At 35.6% G+C, this 23,119-nt stretch overlaps 1 protein-coding gene across 6 annotated transcripts in view; it reads right to left on the reverse strand.

Annotated features, from left to right (window-relative positions):
* RAPGEF1 (Rap guanine nucleotide exchange factor 1) overlaps positions 1-23,119 on the reverse strand; it is a 270,865-nt gene that overhangs the window by 167,243 nt on the left and 80,503 nt on the right. For all 6 annotated transcript variants that reach the window (XM_053695533.1, XM_053695530.1, XM_053695528.1 and 3 more), the window contains exon 3: positions 22,889-23,067. In XM_053695533.1, the coding sequence (XP_053551508.1) occupies positions 22,889-23,067 (179 nt within the window). The remainder of the gene's footprint in view (positions 1-22,888; positions 23,068-23,119) is intronic.

Genomic DNA, 23,119 nt, shown 5'->3' on the forward strand with positions numbered 1-23,119 from the left:
TATATGTAGGAATGTATGCGTGTGTGTAATGTTATACATATATGAAGGAATGTATGCGTGTGTGTGATGTTATACATATGTATGAAAGTATGTGTGTGTATATAATATTATACATATATGTAGGAATGTATGCATGTGTGTGTGTGTGTAATATTATACATATATGTAGGAATGTATGCGTGTGTGTGTGTACTATTATACATATATGTAAGAATGTATGTGTGTGTGTAATGTTATACATATATGTAGGAATGTATGTATGTGTGTGTATATAATGTTATACATATATGTAGGAATGTATGCGTGTGTGTAATGTTATACATATATGAAGGAATGTATGCGTGTGTGATGTTATACATATGTATGAAAGTATGTGTGTGTGTATATAATGTTATACATATATGTAGGAATGTATGCATGTGTGTGTAATGTTATACATATATGTATGAATGTATGTATGTGTGTATATAATGTTATACATATATGTATGAAAGTATGTATGTGTGTATATAATGTTATACATATATGTATGAAAGTATGTATGTGTGTATATAATGTTATACATATATGTATGAAAGTATGTATGTGTGTGTGTGAGTAATGTTATACATATATGTAGGAATGTATGCATGTGTGTGTGTGTGTAAAATTATACATATATGTAGGAATGTATGCATGTGTGTGTGTGTAAAATTATACATATATGTAGGAATGTATGCATGTGTGTGTGTGTAATGTTATACATATATGTATGAAAGTATGTGTGTGTGTAATGTTATACATATATGTATGAAAGTATGTATGTATGTGTGTGTGTGTAATGTTATACATATATGTAGGAATGTATGCATGTGTGTGTGTGTGTAATGTTATACATATATGTAGGAATGCATGAATGTGCGTGTGTAATGTTAAACATATATGTATGAAAGTATGTATGTGTGTGTAATGTTATACACATATGTAGGAATGTATGCATGTGTGTGTGTGTAATGTTATACATATATGTAGGAATGCATGAATGTGCGTGTGTAATGTTAAACATATATGTATGAAAGTATGTATGTGTGTGTAATGTTATACATATATGTATGAAAGTATGTATGTGTGTGTGTGTGTGTGTGTGTAATGTTAAACATATATGTATGAAAGTATGTATGTGTGTGTGTGTGTAATGTTAAACATATATGTATGAAAGTATGTATGTGTGTGTGTGTGTAATGTTAAACATATATGTATGAAAGTATGTATGTGTGTGTGTAATGTTATACATATATGTATGAAAGTATGTATGTGTGTAATGTTATACATATATGTATGAAAGTATGTATGTGTGTAATGTTATACATATATGTATGAAAGTATGTATGTGTGTGTGTGTGTGTGTAATGTTATACATATATGTAGGAATGTATGCATGTGTGTGTGTGTAATGTTAAACATATATGTATGAAAGTATGTATGTGTGTGTGTAATGTTATACATATATGTATGAAAGTATGTATGTGTGTAATGTTATACATATATGTATGAAAGTATGTATGTGTGTGTGTGTAATGTTATACATACAGGGAGTGCAGAATTATTAGGCAAGTTGTATTTTTGAGGATTAATTTTATTATTGAAAAACAACCATGTTCTCAATGAACCCAAAAAACTCATTAATATCAAAGCTGAATAGTTTTGGAAGTAGTTTTTAGTTTGTTTTTAGTTATAGCTATTTTAGGGGGATATCTGTGTGTGCAGGTGACTATTACTGTGCATAATTATTAGGCAACTTAACAAAAAACAAATATATACTCATTTCAATTATTTATTTTTACCAGTGAAACCAATATAACATCTCAACATTCACAAATATACATTTCTGACATTCAAAAACAAAACAAAAACAAATCAGTGACCAATATAGCCACCTTTCTTTGCAAGGACACTCAAAAGCCTGCCATCCATGGATTCTGTCAGTGTTTTGATCTGTTCACCATCAACATTGCGTGCAGCAGCAACCACAGCCTCCCAGACACTGTTCAGAGAGGTGTACTGTTTTCCCTCCTTGTAAATCTCACATTTGATGATGGACCACAGGTTCTCAATGGGGTTCAGATCAAGTGAACAAGGAGGCCATGTCATTAGATTTTCTTCTTTTATACCCTTTCTTGCCAGCCACGCTGTGGAGTACTTGGACGCGTGTGATGGAGCATTGTCCTGCATGAAAATCATGTTTTTCTTGAAGGATGCAGACTTCTTCCTGTACCACTGCTTGAAGAAGGTGTCTTCCAGAAACTGGCAGTAGGACTGGGAGTTGAGCTTGACTCCATCCTCAACCCGAAAAGGCCCCACAAGCTCATCTTTGATGATACCAGCCCAAACCAGTACTCCACCTCCACCTTGCTGGCGTCTGAGTCGGACTGGAGCTCTCTGCCCTTTACCAATCCAGCCACGGGCCCATCCATCTGGCCCATCAAGACTCACTCTCATTTCATCAGTCCATAAAACCTTAGAAAAATCAGTCTTGAGATATTTCTTGGCCCAGTCTTGACGTTTCAGCTTGTGTGTCTTGTTCAGTGGTGGTCGACTTTCAGCCTTTCTTACCTTGGCCATGTCTCTGAGTATTGCACACCTTGTGCTTTTGGGCACTCCAGTGATGTTGCAGCTCTGAAATATGGCCAAACTGGTGGCAATTGGCATCTTGGCAGCTGCACGCTTGACTTTTCTCAGTTCATGGGCAGTTATTTTGCGCCTTGGTTTTTCCACACGCTTCTTGCGACCCTGTTGACTATTTTGAATGAAACGCTTGATTGTTCGATGATCACGCTTCAGAAGCTTTGCAATTTTAAGAGTGCTGCATCCCTCTGCAAGATATCTCACTATTTTTTACTTTTCTGAGCCTGTCAAGTCCTTCTTTTGACCCATTTTGCCAAAGGAAAGGAAGTTGCCTAATAATTATGCACACCTGATATAGGGTGTTGATGTCATTAGACCACACCCCTTCTCATTACAGAGATGCACATCACCTAATATGCTTAATTGGTAGTAGGCTTTCGAGCCTATATAGCTTGGAGTAAGACAACATGCATAAAGAGGATGATGTGGTCAAAATACTCATTTGCCTAATAATTCTGCACTCCCTGTATATGTAGGAATGTATGCATGTGTGTGTGTGTAATGTTATACATATATGTAGGAATGTATGCGTGTGTGTGTAATGTTATACATATATGTATGAAAGTATGTATGTGTGTGTGTAATGTTATACATATATGTATGAAAATATGTATGTGTGTGTGTAATGTTCTACATATATGTATGAAAGTATGTGTGTGTGTGTGTAATGTTATACATATATGTATGAAAATATGTATGTGTGTGTGTAATGTTTTACACATATGTAGGAATGTATGCATGTGTGTGTGTGTAATGTTCTACATATATGTAGGAATGTATGCATGTGTGTGTGTAATGTTAAACATATATGTATGAAAGTATGTATGTGTGTGTGTGTGTAATGTTAAACATATATGTAGGAATGTATGCATGTGTGTGTGTGTGTGTGTGTGTGTGTAATGTTATACATATATGTAGGAATGTATGCATGTGTGTGTGTGTGTGTGTAATGTTATACATATATGTAGGAATGTATGCATGTGTGTGTAATGTTATACATATATGTATGAAAGTATTCGTGTGTGTGTGTAATGTTATACATATATGTAGGAATGTATGCATGTGTGTGTAATGTTATACATATATGTAGGAATGTATGTATGCATGTGTGTGTGTGTAATGTTATACATATATGTAGGAATGTATGTATGCATTTGTGTGTGTAATGTTATACATATATGTAGGAATGTATGTATGCATGTGTGTGTGTGTGTAATGTTATACATATATGTAGGAATGTATGTATGCATGTGTGTGTGTGTAATGTTATACATATATGTAGGAATGTATGTATGCATGTGTGTGTGTGTGTAATGTTATACATATATGTAGGAATGTATGTATGCATGTGTGTGTGTGTAATGTTATACATATATGTAGGAATGTATGTATGCATGTGTGTGTAATGTTATACATATATGTAAGAATGTATGTATGCATGTGTGTGTGTGTAATGTTATACATATATGTAGGAATGTATGTATGCATGTGTGTGTGTAATGTTATACATATATGTAGGAATGTATGTATGCATGTGTGTGTGTGTAATGTTATACATATATGTAGGAATGTATGTATGCATTTGTGTGTGTAATGTTATACATATACATAGGAATGTATGTGTGTGTGCGTGCGTGTGTAATTTTATACATATATGTAGGAACGTGTACGTGTGTGTGAAGGTTTGTATAAAGATGTGTTATACATATATGTAAGAATGTGTTCATGTGCGTGAAGGTTTGTATAAAGATGTGGTATACATATATGTAGGAATGCGTGTAGGTTTGTTTAAAGATGTGTTATACATATATGTAGAAACGTATGAATGCGTATAGGTTTGTATAAAGATGTGTTATACATATATGTAGGAACGTATGTATGTGTGTAGGTTTGTATAAAGATGTGTTATACATATATGTAGGAATGCGTATAGGTTTGTATAAAGATGTGTTATACATATATGTAGGAATGCGTATAGGTTTGTATAAAGATGTGTTATACATATATGTAGAAACGTATGAATGCGTATAGGTTTGTATAAAGATGTGTTATACATATATGTAGGAACATGTGCATGTGTGCAGGTTTGTATAAAACATAATTTATGCTTACCTGATAAATTCCTTTCTTCTGTAGTGTGATCAGTCCACGGGTCATCATTACTTCTGGGATATTACTCCTCCCCAACAGGAAGTGCAAGAGGATTCACCCAGCAGAGCTGCATATAGCTCCTCCCCTCTACGTCACTCCCAGTCATTCGACCAAGGACCAACGAGAAAGGAAAAGCCAAGGGTGAAGTGGTGACTGGAGTATAAATTAAAAAATATTTACCTGCCTTAAAAACAGGGCGGGCCGTGGACTGATCACACTACAGAAGAAAGGAATTTATCAGGTAAGCATAAATTATGTTTTCTTCTGTTAAGTGTGATCAGTCCACGGGTCATCATTACTTCTGGGATACCAATACCAAAGCAAAAGTACACGGATGACGGGAGGGATAGGCAGGCTCTTTATACAGAAGGAACCACTGCCTGAAGAACCTTTCTCCCAAAAATAGCCTCCGATGAAGCAAAAGTGTCAAATTTGTAAAATTTGGAAAAAGTATGAAGCGAAGACCAAGTTGCAGCCTTGCAAATCTGTTCAACAGAGGCCTCATTCTTGAAGGCCCAAGTGGAAGCCACAGCTCTAGTAGAATGAGCTGTAATTCTTTCAGGAGGCTGCTGTCCAGCAGTCTCATAAGCTAAACGAATTATGCTACGAAGCCAAAAAGAAAGAGAGGTAGCGGAAGCTTTTTGACCTCTCCTCTGCCCAGAGTAAATGACAAACAGAGAAGACGTTTGTCGAAATTCCTTAGTTGCCTGTAAGTAAAATTTTAGAGCACGGACTACATCCAGGTTGTGCAGTAGACGTTCCTTCTTTGAAGAAGGATTTGGGCATAAAGAAGGAACAACAATCTCTTGATTGATATTCCTGTTAGTAACTACCTTAGGTAAGAACCCAGGTTTAGTACGCAGGACTACCTTATCCGAATGAAAAATCAAATAAGGAGAATCACAATGTAAGGCTGATAATTCAGAGACTCTTCGAGCCGAGGAAATAGCCATTAAAAATAGAACTTTCCAAGATAACAACTTTATATCAATGGAATGAAGGGGTTCAAACGGAACGCCCTGTAAAACATTAAGAACAAGGTTTAAACTCCATGGTAGAGCAACAGTTTTAAACACAGGCTTAATCCTGGCCAAAGCCTGACAAAAAGCCTGGACGTCAGGAACTTCTGACAGACGTTTGTGTAACAGAATGGACAGAGCTGAGATCTGTCCCTTTAATGAACTAGCAGATAAACCCTTTTCTAAACCTTCTTGTAGAAAAGACAATATCCTAGGAATCCTAACCTTACTCCAAGAGTAACCTTTGGATTTACACCAATATAGGTATTTACGCCATATCTTATGGTAAATTTTTCTGGTAACAGGTTTCCTAGCCTGTATTAAGGTATCAATAACTGACTCAGAAAACCCACGTCTTGATAAAATCAAGCGTTCAATTTCCAAGCAGTCAGCTTCAGAGAAGTTAGATTTTGATGTTTGAAGGGACCCTGTATCAGAAGGTCCTGTTTCAGAGGTAGAGACCAAGGTGGACAGGATGACATGTCCACCAGGTCTGCATACCAAGTCCTGCGTGGCCACGCAGGTGCTATTAGAATCACTGATGCTCTCTCTTGTTTGATTCTGGCAATCAATCGAGGAAGCAACGGGAAGGGTGGAAACACGTAAGCCATCCTGAAGTCCCAAGGTGCTGTCAGAGCATCTATCAGGACTGCTCCTGGATCCCTGGATCTGGACCCGTAACGAGGAAGCTTGGCGTTCTGTCGAGACGCCATGAGATCTATCTCTGGTTTGCCCCAACATCGAAGTATTTGGGCAAAGACCTCCGGATGAAGTTCCCACTCCCCCGGATGAAAAGTCTGACGACTTAAGAAATCCGCCTCCCAGTTCTCCACTCCCGGGATGTGGATTGCTGACAGGTGGCAAGAGTGAGACTCTGCCCAGCGAATTATCTTTGATACTTCCATCATAGCTAGGGAGCTTCTTGTCCCTCCCTGATGGTTGATGTAAGCTACAGTCGTGATGTTGTCCGACTGAAACCTGATGAACCCCCGAGTTGTCAACTGGGGCCAAGCCAGGAGGGCATTGAGAACTGCTCTCAATTCCAGAATGTTTATTGGCAGGAGACTCTCCTCCTGACTCCATTGTCCCTGAGCCTTCAGGGAATTCCAGACGGCACCCCAACCTAGAAGGCTGGCGTCTGTTGTTACAATTGTCCAGTCTGGTCTGCTGAAAGGCATCCCCCTGGACAGATGTGGCCGAGAAAGCCACCATAGAAGAGAATTTCTGGTCTCTTGATCCAGATTCAGAGAAGGGGATAAGTCTGAGTAATCCCCATTCCACTGACTTAGCATGCACAGTTGCAGTGGTCTGAGGTGTAAGCGTGCAAAGGGTACTATGTCCATTGCCGCTACCATTAAGCCGATTACCTCCATGCATTGAGCCACTGACGGGTGTTGAATGGAATGAAGGGTGCGGCAAGCACTTTGAAGTCTTGTTAGCCTGTCCTCTGTCAGGTAAATCTTCATTTTTACAGAATCTATAAGAGTCCCCAGGAAGGGAACTCTTGTGAGTGGAACGAGTGAACTTTTCTTTTCGTTCACCTTCCATCCATGTGACCTTAGAAATGCCAGCACTAACTCTGTATGAGACTTGGCAGTTTGAAAGCTTGAAGCTTGTATCAGAATGTCGTCTAGGTATGGAGCTACCGAGATTCCCCGCGGTCTTAGTACCGCCAGAAGAGCACCCAGAACCTTTGTGAAGATTCTTGGAGCTGTAGCCAATCCGAATGGAAGAGCCACAAACTGGTAATGCCTGTCTAGGAAGGCAAACCTTAGGTACCGATAATGATCTTTGTGAATCGGTATGTGAAGGAAAGCATCTTTTAAATCTACAGTGGTCATGTACTGACCCTCTTGGATCATAGGTAAAATTGTCCGAATAGTCTCCATTTTGAACGATGGAACTCTTAGGAATTTGTTTAGGATCTTTAAGTCCAGGATTGGTCTGAAAGTTCCCTCTTTTTTGGGAACCACAAACAGATTTGAGTAAAACCCCTGTCCCTGTTCCGATCGTTGAACTGGATGGATTACTCCCATTAACAAGAGCTCTTGTACGCAGCGTAGAAACGCCTCTTTCTTTGTCTGGATTGTTGACAATCTTGACAGATGAAATCTCTCTCTTGGAGGAGAGTATTTGAAGTCCAGAAGGTATCCCTGAGATATTATCTCTAGCGCCCAGGGATCCTGAACATCTCTTGCCCAAGCCTGGGTGAAGAGAGAAAGTCTGCCCCCCACTAGATCCGATCCCGGATCGGGGGCCCTCAATTCATGCTGTTTTAGGGGCAGCAGCAGGTTTCCTAGTCTGCTTGCCCTTGTTCCAGGACTGGTTAGGTTTCCAGCCTTGTCTGTAGCGAGCAACAGCTCCTTCCTGTTTTGGTGCAGAGGAAGTTGATGCTGCTCCTGCTTTGAAATTACGAAAGGAACGAAAATTAGACTGTCTAGTCTTGGCTTTGTCCTGAGGCAGGGCATGGCCTTTACCTCCTGTAATGTCAGCGATAATTTCTTTCAACCCGGGCCCGAATAAGGTCTGCCCTTTGAAAGGTATATTAAGCAATTTAGACTTAGAAGTAACATCAGCTGACCAGGATTTTAGCCACAGCGCCCTGCGTGCCTGAATGGCGAATCCTGAATTCTTCGCCGTAAGTTTAGTAAGATGTACTACGGCCTCCGAAATGAATTAGCTAGTTTAAGAACTCTAAGCCTGTCCGTAATGTCGTCCAGAGTAGCTGAACCAATGTTCTCTTCCAGAGACTCAATCCAGAATGCCGCTGCAGCCGTAATCGGCGCAATGCATGCAAGGGGTTGCAATATAAAACCTTGTTGAACAAACATTTTCTTAAGGTAACCCTCTAACTTTTTATCCATTGGATCTGAAAAGGCACAGCTATCCTCCACCGGGATAGTGGTACGCTTAGCTAAGGTAGAAACTGCTCCCTCCACCTTAGGGACCGTTTGCCATAAGTCCCTTGTGGTGGCGTCTATTGGAAACATTTTTCTAAATATCGGAGGGGGTGAGAACGGCACACCGGGTCTATCCCACTCCTTAGTAACAATTTCAGTAAGTCTCTTAGGTATAGGAAAAACCTCAGTACTCGTCGGTACCGCAAAATATTTATCCAACCTACACATTTTCTCTGGTATTGCAACTGTGTTACAATCATTCAGAGCCGCTAACACCTCCCCTAGTAATACACGGAGGTTTTCCAGTTTAAATTTAAAATTTGAAATATCTGAATCCAGTCTGTTTGGATCAGAACCGTCACCCACAGAATGAAGTTCTCCGTCCTCATGTTCTGCCACCTGTGACGCAGTGTCTGACATGGCCCTAATATTATCAGCGCACTCTGTTCTCACCCCAGAGTGATCACGCTTACCTCTTAGTTCTGGTAATTTAGCCAAAACCTCAGTCATAACAGTAGCCATATCCTGTAATGTGATTTGTAATGGCCGCCCAGATGTACTCGGCGCTACAATATCACGCACCTCCCTCTGAGCGGGAGATGTAGGTACTGACACGTGAGGCGAGTTAGTCGGCATAACTCTCCCCTCGTTGTTTGGTGAAATTTGTTCAATTTGTACAGATTGACTTTTATTTAAAGTAGCATCAATACAGTTAGTACATAAATTTCTATTGGGCTCCACTTTGGCATTGCAACAAATGACACAGGTATCATCCTCTGAATCAGACATGTTTAACACACTAGCAAATAAACTTGCAACTTGGAAATACAATTCAATTAGAATAATATTAAAACGTACTGTGCCTTTAAGAAGCACAGAAGATCTATGACAGTTGAAAATTAATAAATTGAAACAGTTATAGCCTCAATCCTTGTAAACAACACAACTTTAGCAAAGGTTTAATCCCATTAGCAAAGATAACAAATTCTGAAAGCAGGAAACAAATTACAGAATAAACGTTTTTTATCTCAGTCAAACTATAATTCTCACAGCTCTGCTGAGAGAAATTACCTCCCTCAAAATAAGTTTTGAAGACCCCTGAGCTCTGTAGAGATGAACCGGATCATGCAGGGAATACAATGAGTTGCTGACTGAAATATTTGATGCGTAGTAAAAGCGCCAAAAAACGGCCCCTCCCCCTCACACACAGCAGTGAGGGAGAACAGAAACTGTCAGAAAACAGATTAAGCAAACTGCCAAGTGGAAAAATAGTGCCCAAACATTTATTCACTCAGTACCTCAGTAAATAAAAACGATTTTACATTCCAGCAAAAACGTTAAACATAATCTCTAGTTATTAAACAGCTTTATGTATTTCTTATCAGTGTAATTCTAGTGAAGTACCATTCCCCAGAATACTGAAGTGTAAAGTATACATACATGACATTATATCGGTATGGCAGGATTTTCTCATCAATTCCATTGTCAGAAAATAAAAACTGCTACATACCTCTATGCAGATTCATCTGCCCGCTGTCCCCTGATCTGAAGTTTACCTCTCCTCAGATGGCCGAGAAACAGCAATATGATCTTAACTACTCCGGCTAAAATCATAACAAAAACTCTGGTAGATTCTTCTTCAAACTCTGCCAGAGAGATAATAACACACTCCGGTGCTATTTTAAAATAACAAACTTTTGATTGAAGATATAAAACTAAGTATAATCACCATAGTCCTCTCACACATCCTATCTAGTCGTTGGGTGCAAGAGAATGACTGGGAGTGACGTAGAGGGGAGGAGCTATATGCAGCTCTGCTGGGTGAATCCTCTTGCACTTCCTGTTGGGGAGGAGTAATATCCCAGAAGTAATGATGACCCGTGGACTGATCACACTTAACAGAAGAAAGATGTGTTATACATATATGTAGTAATGTGTGTAGGTTTGTATAAAGATGTGTTATACATATATGTAGGAATGTGCGCATGTGTGTAGGTTTGTATAAAGATGTGTTATACATATATGCAGTAATGTGTGCAGGTTTGTATAAAGTTGTGTTATACATATATGTAGGAATGTGCGCATGTGTGTAGGTTTGTATAAAGATGTGTTATACATATATGCAGTAATGTGAGTAGGTTTGTATAAAGATGTGTTATACATATATGTAGTAATGTGTGTAGGTTTGTATAAATATGTGTTATACATATATGTAGTAATGTTTGCAGGTTTGTATAAAGATGTGTTATACATATATGTAGTAATGTTTGCAGGTTTGTATAAAGATGTGTTATACATATATGTAGGAATGTGCACATGTGTGTAGGTTTGTATAAAGATGTGTTATACATATATGCAGTAATGTGTGCAGGTTTGTATAAAGTTGTGTTATACATATATGTAGGAATGTGTGTAGGTTTGTATAAAGATGTGTTATACATATATGTAGTAATGTGTGTAGGTTTGTATAAAGATGTGTTATACATATATGTAGGAACGTGTACATGTGTGCAGGTTTGTATAAAGATGTGTTATACATATATGTAGGAATGTGTGCTTGTGTGTAGGTTTATAAAAAGATGTGCTATACATATATGTAGGAATGCGTGTAGGTTTGTTTAAAGATGTGTTATACATATATGTAGAAACGTATGAATGCGTATAGGTTTGTATAAAGATGTGTTATACATATATGTAGGAACGTATGTATGTGTGTAGGTTTGTATAAAGATGTGTTATACATATATGTAGGAATGCGTATAGGTTTGTATAAAGATGTGTTATACATATATGTAGGAATGCGTGTAGGTTTGTTTAAAGATGTGTTATACATATATGTAGGAATGTGCGCATGTGTGTAGGTTTGTATAAAGATGTGTTATACATATATGTAGGAACGTATGTATGTGTGTAGGTTTGTATAAAGATGTGTTATACATATATGTAGGAATGCGTATAGGTTTGTATAAAGATGTGTTATACATATATGTAGTAATGTGTGCAGGTTTGTATAAAGATGTGTTATACATATATGTAGGAATGTGCGCATGTGTGTAGGTTTGTATAAATATGTGTTATACATATATGTAGGAACGTGTGTATGTGTGTAGGTTTGTATAAAGATATGTTATACATATATGTAGGAATGTGTGTAGGTTTGTATAAAGATGTGTTATACATATATGTAGGAATGTGTGTAGGTTTGTATAAAGATGTGTTATACATATATGTAGGAATGTGCGCATGTGTGTAGGTTTGTATAAAGATGTGTTATACATATATGTAGGAATGTGTGTAGGTTTGTATAAAGATGTGTTATACATATATGTAGTAATGTGTGCAGGTTTGTATAAAGATGTATTATACATATATGTAGTAATGTGTGTAGGTTTGTATAAAGATGTGTTATACATATATGTAGGAACGTGTACATGTGTGCAGGTTTGTATAAAGATGTGTTATACATATATGTAGGAATGTGTGCTTGTGTGTAGGTTTATAAAAAGATGTGCTATACATATATGTAGGAACGTATGTAGGTTTGTATGAAGATGTGTTATACATATATGTAGGAATGTATGTAGGTTTGTATAAAGATGTGCTATACATATATGTAGGAACGTGCGCATGTGTGTAGGTTTGTATAAAGATGTGTTATACATATGTGTAGGAACACGTGAATGTGTGTAGGTTTGTATAAAGATGTGTTATACATATATGTAGGAACGTGCGCATGTGTGCAGGTTTGTATAAAGATGTGTTATACATATATGTAGTAATGTGTGTAGGTTTGTATAAAGATGTGTTATACATATATGTAGGAATGTGCGCATGTGTGTAGGTTTGTATAAATATGTGTTATACATATATGTAGTAATGTGTGCAGGTTTGTATAAAGTTGTGTTATACATATATGTAGGAATGTGTGTAGGTTTGTATAAAGATGTGTTATACATATATGTAGTAATGTGTGCAGGTTTGTATAAAGTTGTGTTATACATATATGTAGGAATGTGTGTAGGTTTGTATAAATATGTGCTATACATATATGTAGTAATGTGTGTAGGTTTGTATAAAGATGTGTTATACATATATGTAGTAATGTGTGTAGGTTTGTATAAAGATGTGTTATACATATATGTAGGAATGTGCGCATGTGTGTAGGTTTGTATAAATATGTGTTATACATATATGTAGTAATGTGTGTAGGTTTGTATAAAGATGTGTTATACATATATGTAGTAATGTGCGCATGTGTGTAGGTTTGTATAAATATGTGTTATACATATATGTAGGAACGTGTGTATGTGTGTAGGTTTGTATAAATATGTGTTATACATATATGTAGTAATGTGTGTAGGTTTGTATAAAGATGTGTTATACATATATGTAGTAATGTGTGTAGGTTTGTATAAAGATGTGTTATACATATATGTAGGAATGTGCGCATGTGTGTAGGTTTGTATAAATATGTGTTATACATATATGTAGGAACGTGTGTAGGTTTGTATAAAGATGTGTTATACATATATGTAGGAATGTGTGTAGGTTTGTATAAAGATGTGTTATACATATATGTAGTAATGTGTGTAGGTTTGTATAAAGATGTGTTATACATATATGTAGGAACGTGTACATGTGTGCAGGTTTGTATAAAGATGTTTTATACATATATGTAGGAATGTGTGCTTGTGTGTAGGTTTATAAAAAGATGTGCTATACATATATGTAGGAACGTATGTAGGTTTGTATGAAGATGTGTTATACATATATGAAGGAATGTGCACATGTGTGCCGGTTTGTATAAAGATGTGCTATACATATATGTAGGAACGTATGTATGTGTGTAGGTTTGTATAAGATGTGTTATACATATATGTAGGAACGTATGTATGTGTGTAGGTTTGTATAAAGATGTGTTATACATATATGTAGGAACGTGTGCATGTTTGTATAAAGATGTGTTATACATATATGTAGGAACGTGTGTAGGTTTGTATAAAGATGTGTTATACATATATGTAGGAACGTGTGTAGGTTTGTATAAAGATGTGTTATACATATATGTAGGAACGTGTGTAGGTTTGTATAAAGATGTGTTATAGATATATGTAGGAATGTGTGTAGGTTTGTATAAAGATGTGTTATAGATATATGTAGGAACATGTGAAGGTTTGTATAAAGATGTGTTATACATATATGTAGGAATGTGTAGGTTTGTATAAAGATGTGTTATAGATATATGTAGGAACGTGAGCATGTGAGTAGGTTTGTATAAAGATGTGTTATACATATATGTAGGAATGTGTGCCGGTTTGTATAAAGATGTGTTATACATATATGTAGGAATGTGTGTAGGTTTGTATAAAGATGTGTTATACATATATGTAGGAATGTGTGTAGGTTTGTATAAAGATGTGTTATACATATATGTAGGAACATATGTATGTGTGTAGGTTTGTATAAAGTTGTGTTATACATATATGTAGGAATGTGTGTAGGTTTGTATAAAGATGTGTTATACATATATGTAGGAATGTGTGTAGGTTTGTATAAAGATGTGTTATACATATATGTAGGAACGTGCGCATGTGTGTAGGTTTGTATAAAGATGTGTTATACATATATGTAGGAATGTGTGTAGGTTTGTATAAAGATGTGTTATACATATATGTAGGAACGTGTGCATGTGTTTAGGTGTGTAGGTTTGTAAAAAGATGTGCTATACATATATGTAGGAATGTGTGCCGGTTTGTATAAAGATGTGTTATACATATATGTAGGAATGTGTGCCGGTTTGTATAAAGATGTGCTATACATATATGTAGGAATGTGTGCCGGTTTGTATAAAGATGTGTTATACATATATGTAGGAATATATCAGGTGTGCTAGCTGGAGGCGCTGGTTCAGCTTGTATCAGTCGTTGGTATCTTCCTTTCCTTTCCTTCCTCAGTTGTATAAGTCTAGGTGCAAAATAGTGGTGCTGAAATATCAGACAATACACCATACAAAGGTGAATATCTACTCACAGTGTATATTGCAGGTTACTGGCTCCTTCCCAATATGAAAAGACAATATCACAGATTCAGTAAAAAAGTTTGTCTTTATTTGGCACTTATACAACTGAGGAAGGAAAGGAAAGGAAGATACCAACGACTAATACAAGCTGAACCAGCGCCTCCAGCTAGCACACCTGATATATTCACACAGACCTTGGGAGAGACTGTGGGACGGCTGCGGTTCACCAGAAGGGGAAAGTATTAATACATATTATACACCTGTTTGCATATATATGTAGGAATGTGTGCAGGTTTGTAAAAAGATGTGTTATACATGTATGTAGGAACGTGCGCATGTGTGTAGGTTTGTATAAAGATGTGTTATACATATATGTAGTAATGTGTGTAGGTTTGTATAAAGATGTGTTATACATATATGCAGTAATGTGTGCAGGTTTGTATAAAGATGTGTTATAGATATATGTAGGAACGTGCGCATGTGTGTAGGTTTGTATAAAGATGTGCTATACATATATGTAGGAACATGTGTAGGTTTGTATAAAGATGTGTTATACATATATGTAGGAATGTGTGCCGGTTTGTATAAAGATGTGTTATACATATATGTAGGAATGTGTGTAGGTATGTATAAAGATGTGTTATACATATATGTAGGAACGTGTGTAGGTTTGTATAAAGATGTGCTATACATATATGTAGGAATGTGTGTAGGTTTGTATAAAGATGTGTTATACATATATGTAGTAATGTGTGTAGGTTTGTATAAAGATGTGTTATACATATATGTAGGAACATGTGTAGGTTTGTATAAAGATGTGTTATACATATATGGAGGAACATGTGTAGGTTTGTATAAAGATGTGTTATAGATATATGTAGTAATATGTGTAGGTTTGTATAAAGATGTGTTATAGATATATGTAGTAATATGTGTAGGTTTGTATAAATATGTGTTATACATATATGTAGTAATATGTGTAGGTTTGTATAAAGATGTGTTATACATATATGTAGTAATGTGTGTAGGTTTGTATAAAGATGTGTTATACATATATGTAGTAATGTGTGTAGGTTTGTATAAAGATGTGTTATACATATATGCAGTAATGTGTGCAGGTTTGTATAAAGTTGTGTTATACATATATGTAGGAATGTGTGTAGGTTTGTATAAAGATGTGTTATACATATATGTAGTAATGTGTGTAGGTTTGTATAAAGATGTGTTATACATATATGTAGTAATGTGTGTAGGTTTGTATAAAGATGTGTTATACATATATGTAGTAATGTGTGTAGGTTTGTATAAAGATGTGTTATACATATATGTAGGAATGTGTGTAGGTTTGTATAAAGATGTGTTATACATATATGTAGGAATGTGTGTAGGTTTGTATAAAGATGTGTTATACATATATGTAGTAATGTGTGTAGGTTTGTATAAAGATGTGTTATACATATATGTAGGAATGTGTGTAGGTTTGTATAAAGATGTGTTATACATATATGTAGGAATGTGTGTAGGTTTGTATAAAGATGTGTTATACATATATGTAGGAACATGTGTAGGTTTGTATAAAGATGTGTTATACATATATGTAGGAACATGTGTAGGTTTGTATAAAGATGTGTTATACATATATGTAGGAATGTGTGTAGGTTTGTATAAAGATGTGTTATACATATATGTAGGAACATGTGTAGGTTTGTATAAAGATGTGTTATACATATATGTAGGAATGTGTGTAGGTTTGTATAAAGATGTGTTATACATATATGTAGTAATGTGTGTAGGTTTGTATAAAGATGTGTTATACATATATGTAGGAATGTGTAGGTTTGTATAAAGATGTGTTATACATATATGTAGTAATGTGTGCCGGTATTTATAAAGATGTGCTATACATATATGTAGGAACGTATGTATGTGTGTAGGTTTGTATAAGATGTGTTATACATATATGTAGGAATGTGTGTAGGTTTGTATAAAGATGTGTTATACATATATGTAGGAACATGTGTAGGTTTGTATAAAGATGTGTTATACATATATGTAGGAATGTGTGTAGGTATGTATAAAGATGTGTTATACATATATGTAGTAATGTGTGTAGGTTTGTATAAAGATGTGTTATACATATATGTAGTAATGTGTGCCGGTTTGTATAAAGATGTGTTATACATATATGTAGTAATGTGTGTAGGTTTGTATAAAGATGTGTTATACATATATGTAGGAATGTGTGTAGGTTTGTATAAAGATGTGTTATACATATATGTAGGAATGTGTGTAGGTTTGTATAAAGATGTGTTATACATATATGTAGTAATGTGTGTAGGTTTGTATAAAGATGTGTTATACATATATGTAGTAATGTGTGTAGGTTTGTATAAAGATGTGTTATACATATATGTAGTAATGTGTGTAGGTTTGTATAAAGATGTGTTATACATATATGTAGTAATGTGTGTAGGTTTGTATAAAGATGTGTTATACATATATGTAGGAATGTGTGTAGGTTTGTATAAATATGTGTTATACATATATGTAGGAACATGTGTAGGTTTGTATAAAGATGTGTTATACATATATGTAGGAACATGTGTAGGTTTGTATAAAGATGTGTTATACATATATGTAGGAATGTGTGTAGGTTTGTATAAAGATGTGTTATACATATATGTAGGAATGTGTGTAGGTTTGTATAAAGATGTGTTATACATATATGTAGGAACGTGTGCATGTTTGTATAAAGATGTGTTATACATATATGTAGGAATGTGTGTAGGTTTGTATAAAGATGTGTTATACATATATGTAGTAATGTGTGTAGGTTTGTATAAAGATGTGTTATACATATATGTAGTAATGTGTGTAGGTTTGTATAAAGATGTGTTATACATATATGTAGTAATGTGTGTAGGTTTGTATAAAGATGTGTTATACATATATGTAGGAATGTGTGTAGGTTTGTATAAAGATGTGTTATACATATATGTAGGAATGTGTGTAGGTTTGTATAAAGATGTGTTATACATATATGTAGGAATGTGTGTAGGTTTGTATAAAGATGTGTTATACATATATGTAGGAATGTGTGTAGGTTTGTATAAAGATGTGTTATACATATATGTAGGAATGTGTGTAGGTTTGTATAAAGATGTGTTATACATATATGTAGGAATGTGTGTAGGTTTGTATAAAGATGTGTTATACATATATGTAGGAATGTGTGTAGGTTTGTATAAAGATGTGCTATACATATATGTAGGAACATGTGTAGGTTTGTATAAAGATGTGTTATACATATATGTAGTAATGTGTGTAGGTTTGTATAAAGATGTGTTATACATATATGTAGGAACATGTGTAGGTTTGTATAAAGATGTGTTATACATATATGTAGGAACATGTGTAGGTTTGTATAAAGATGTGTTATACATATATGTAGGTTTGTATAAAGATGTGTTATACATATATGTAGGAATGTGTGTAGGTTTGTATAAAGATGTGTTATACATATATGTAGTAATGTGTGTAGGTTTGTATAAAGATGTGTTATACATATATGTAGTAATGTGTGTAGGTTTGTATAAAGATGTGTTATACATATATGTAGGAATGTGTGTAGGTTTGTATAAAGATGTGTTATAGATATATGTAGGAATGTGTGTAGGTTTGTATAAATATGTGTTATACATATATGTAGGAACGTGTGTATGTGTGTAGGTTTGTATAAAGATGTGTTATACATATATGTAGGAATGTGTGTAGGTTTGTATAAAGATGTGTTATACATATATGTAGGAATGTGTGCAGGTTTGTATAAAGATGTGTTATACATATATGTAGGAATGTGTGTAGGTTTGTATAAAGATGTGTTATACATATATGTAGGAATGTGTGCAGGTTTGTATAAAGATGTGTTATACATATATGTAGGAATGTGTGCAGGTTTGTATAAAGATGTGTTATACATATATGTAGGAACGTGTGCATGTTTGTATAAAGATGTGTTATACATATATGTAGTAATGTGTGTAGGTTTGTATAAAGATGTGCTATACATATATGTAGGAATGTGTGTAGGTTTGTATAAAGATGTGTTATACATATATGTAGGAATGTGTGTAGGTTTGTATAAAGATGTGTTATAGATATATGTAGGAATGTGTGTAGGTTTGTATAAATATGTGTTATACATATATGTAGGAACGTGTGTATGTGTGTAGGTTTGTATAAAGATGTGTTATACATATATGTAGGAATGTGTGTAGGTTTGTATAAAGATGTGTTATACATATATGTAGGAATGTGTGCAGGTTTGTATAAAGATGTGTTATACATATATGTAGGAATGTGTGTAGGTTTGTATAAAGATGTGTTATACATATATGTAGGAATGTGTGCAGGTTTGTATAAAGATGTGTTATACATATATGTAGGAATGTGTGCAGGTTTGTATAAAGATGTGTTATACATATATGTAGGAACGTGTGCATGTTTGTATAAAGATGTGTTATACATATATGTAGTAATGTGTGTAGGTTTGTATAAAGATGTGCTATACATATATGTAGGAATGTGTGTAGGTTTGTATAAAGATGTGTTATACATATATGTAGGAATGTGTAGGTTTGTATAAAGATGTGTTATACATATATGTAGGAACGTGTGCATGTGAGTAGGTTTGTATAAAGATGTGTTATACATATATGTAGGAATGTGTGTAGGTTTGTATAAAGATGTGTTATACATATATGTAGTAATGTGTGTAGGTTTGTATAAAGATGTGTTATACATATATGTAGTAATGTGTGTAGGTTTGTATAAAGATGTGCTATACATATATGTAGGAACATGTGTAGGTTTGTATAAAGATGTGTTATACATATATGTAGGAATGTGTGTAGGTTTGTATAAAGATGTGTTATACATATATGTAGGAATGTGTGCCGGTTTGTATAAAGATGTGCTATACATATATGTAGGAATGTGTGTAGGTATGTATAAAGATGTGTTATACATATATGTAGGAATGTGTGTAGGTTTGTATAAAGATGTGTTATACATATATGTAGTAATGTGTGTAGGTTTGTATAAAGATGTGTTATACATATATGTAGTAATGTGTGTAGGTTTGTATAAAGATGTGCTATACATATATGTAGGAACATGTGTAGGTTTGTATAAAGATGTGTTATACATATATGTAGGAACGTGTGTAGGTTTGTATAAAGATGTGCTATACATATATGTAGGAATGTGTGTAGGTTTGTATAAAGATGTGTTATACATATATGTAGGAACATGTGTAGGTTTGTATAAAGATGTGTTATACATATATGTAGGAATGTGTGTAGGTTTGTATAAAGATGTGCTATACATATATGTAGTAATGTTTGCAGGTTTGTATAAAGATGTGTTATACATATATGTAGGAATGTGTGTAGGTTTGTATAAAGATGTGTTATACATATATGTAGGAATGTGTGTAGGTTTGTATAAAGATGTGTTATACATATATGTAGGAATGTGTGTAGGTATGTATAAAGATGTGTTATACATATATGTAGGAATGTGTGTAGGTTTGTATAAAGATGTGTTATACATATATGGAGGAACATGTGTAGGTTTGTATAAAGATGTGTTATACATATATGTAGGAATGTGTGTAGGTTTGTATAAAGATGTGTTATACATATATGGAGGAACATGTGTAGGTTTGTATAAAGATGTGTTATACATATATGTAGGAATGTGTGTAGGTTTGTATAAAGATGTGTTATACATATATGTAGTAATGTGTGTAGGTTTGTATAAAGATGTGTTATACATATATGTAGGAATGTGTGTAGGTTTGTATAAAGATGTGTTATACATATATGTAGTAATGTGTGTAGGTTTGTATAAAGATGTGTTATACATATATGTAGGAATGTGTGCCGGTTTGTATAAAGATGTGTTATACATATATGTAGGAATGTGTGTAGGTTTGTATAAAGATGTGTTATACATATATGGAGGAACATGTGCATGTGTGTAAGTTTGTAATTATAAATGTTTAGGCATTCTCATGTTTATTTATTTTGTTTGTATTGGTATGACACATAAAAGTCGAGAGAGAGAAAAAAAGCCAAATCTGACACATTACACACAAAACTCCAAAAATGGAATGGACAAAATTATTGGCACCCTCAATTTAATATTTGGTAGCACACCCCTTGGAAAAAATAAATGAAATCAATCGCTTCCTGTAACCATAAATGAGTTTCTTACACCTCACTACTGGAATTTTGGACCACCCTTCTTTCTCCAACTGCTCCAGGTCTCTCAGATTGGAAGGGCTTCTTTTTCCAACTGCTGTTTTGAGATTTATACATAGGTGCTCTATGGGAATGAGATCTGGACTCATTGCTGGCTAGTTCAGTACTCTCCAGCGCTTTGTCTTAACCATTTCTGGGTGCTTTTTGTCATTGTCCTGCTGTAAGACCCATGACTTCTGATGGAGACCAAACTTTCTGACACTGGGCCCTACATTGCACCACAGAATTTTTTGGTAGTCTTCAGATTTCATAATGCAATGCACACAGTCAAGACATCCAGTGCCTGAAACAGCAAAGCAACCCCAAAAACATCAGTGAACCTCCACCATGTTTGACTGTAGGGACTGTATTCTTTTCTTTAAAAGCCTCATTTCTTTTTCTGAAAACAGTAGAATAACGGGCTTTACCAAAAAGCTGTAATTTTGTTTTGTCTGTCCACAGCACATTCTCCCAAAATGGTTTTGGCTATCTCAGGTAAGTTTTGTCAAACCCCAATCTGTCTTTTGTATGTTTCTGTGTCAGCAGTGGGGTCCTCCTGGGTCTCCTACCATAAGGTCCGTTTTCATTCAGATGGCGAAGTATAGTGCAAGCTGACACATTAGTACTCTGTGTCTGAAGGTCAGCTTGAATTTGTCTAGACGTTGATAGAGTTTCTTTATTCACCGTTCGAACAATCCTTTGTTGCAATCTTTGATCATTTTTTCTCTTTCGTCCATGTCCAGGGAGATTAGCTACAGTGCCATGGGCTGAAAACTTCCTGACAGTGTTGCGTACAGTGGACACAGGAACATTAAGATCTCTGAAGATGGACTTGTGACCTTGAGATTGTCCATGCTTTTCCACAATTTTTGTTCTCAAATCCTCAGACCATTCTTTGCTGTTCTTTCTCTTCTCCATGCTCAGTGTAGCACACAGAGACACACAACAGAAAGGTTGAGTCAATTTTTCACCATTTTAACTGGTTGCCGGTGTGATTTCTAAATTGTGTCATGAGGAGAGCAGGTTAAGTCCCCTGGCTATGCTGTACTTGTGTCACTTACCTCACGCAGCACCCCTCCACTGGCTTACCAGGCATGTCAATGCAGCTGCAGCAGTATCCAGCAGAGAGCCCACCCAGTGCAGGTATCGAGTATTGCAGAGATTGTAGTAGGAAATACCCGAGTCCATCAGGGGGAGGCTAGGGACGAGTCCCCACAACACCTGAGGGAAGTCCTATTAGGTAAATGATGTGCACGTAAAAGGGTATTCCTGGGCACCTATATCATTCAGCTGCTGTGAAGAGTCTTTTCTGTCTTCTTTGTAAATTATACTCCCCTGGGACTCAGAATCTTACATAGGTCTGAGCTCCCAATTTGTAATCCATAATCAAGCAGGGGAAACAACCTCTATTCTCAATCATCTCCTATGAAGCAAAGAAAAAAACTAAGAGTGATGGGAGGTGGAAGGGATGTTAAGCTCTGATATGGTTTTTTGACCTCCTCCTAGTGGGGGAAATATATCTCATATGTTATGGAGGACTGTGGACCATCATCATTTTACAAATAATATTCTAGTTCTCTGGTCGTTACATGTATGCCAGCGGTATAATGCTGCCCACACTTACCCCCCCAAACCACTGCTGCACTAGTGGGTATGTAACAGTGACTCACATATTCTAGCTTGGTCGTCATGTTACACGTGTGCCAGTGGTGTAGTGATGCCCACCTTCACCCCCCACCATCCTGTGCTGTACCAGCCAGTATATGACTGCTACTTCCAAGTTCTAGATCTGCTGTATCAGTGCATTTAAATACAGATGTCACAAATCACCTTTGCTGAGAATGGGCATCTGGGTGCACCAAGGGGAGGATGGCTTCCAACACTTTGCTTGCAGACCCTGGCAGCATCTCCAGCACCATCTTGTCTACAGCCATCTTGTCCACAATCGTTTTAAAGTATTTCAGGGCGTTCACTACTTCCTTTTCCTGCTCCTCCAGGCGGCTCAGAGTCTACACACACAGCAACCAAAGAAAATAAGTAAATTACTGAGACCCCCAAACA

The sequence above is a fragment of the Bombina bombina genome, chromosome 12 (genome assembly GCF_027579735.1).
Source record: "Bombina bombina isolate aBomBom1 chromosome 12, aBomBom1.pri, whole genome shotgun sequence".
Taxonomy (NCBI): domain Eukaryota; kingdom Metazoa; phylum Chordata; class Amphibia; order Anura; family Bombinatoridae; genus Bombina; species Bombina bombina.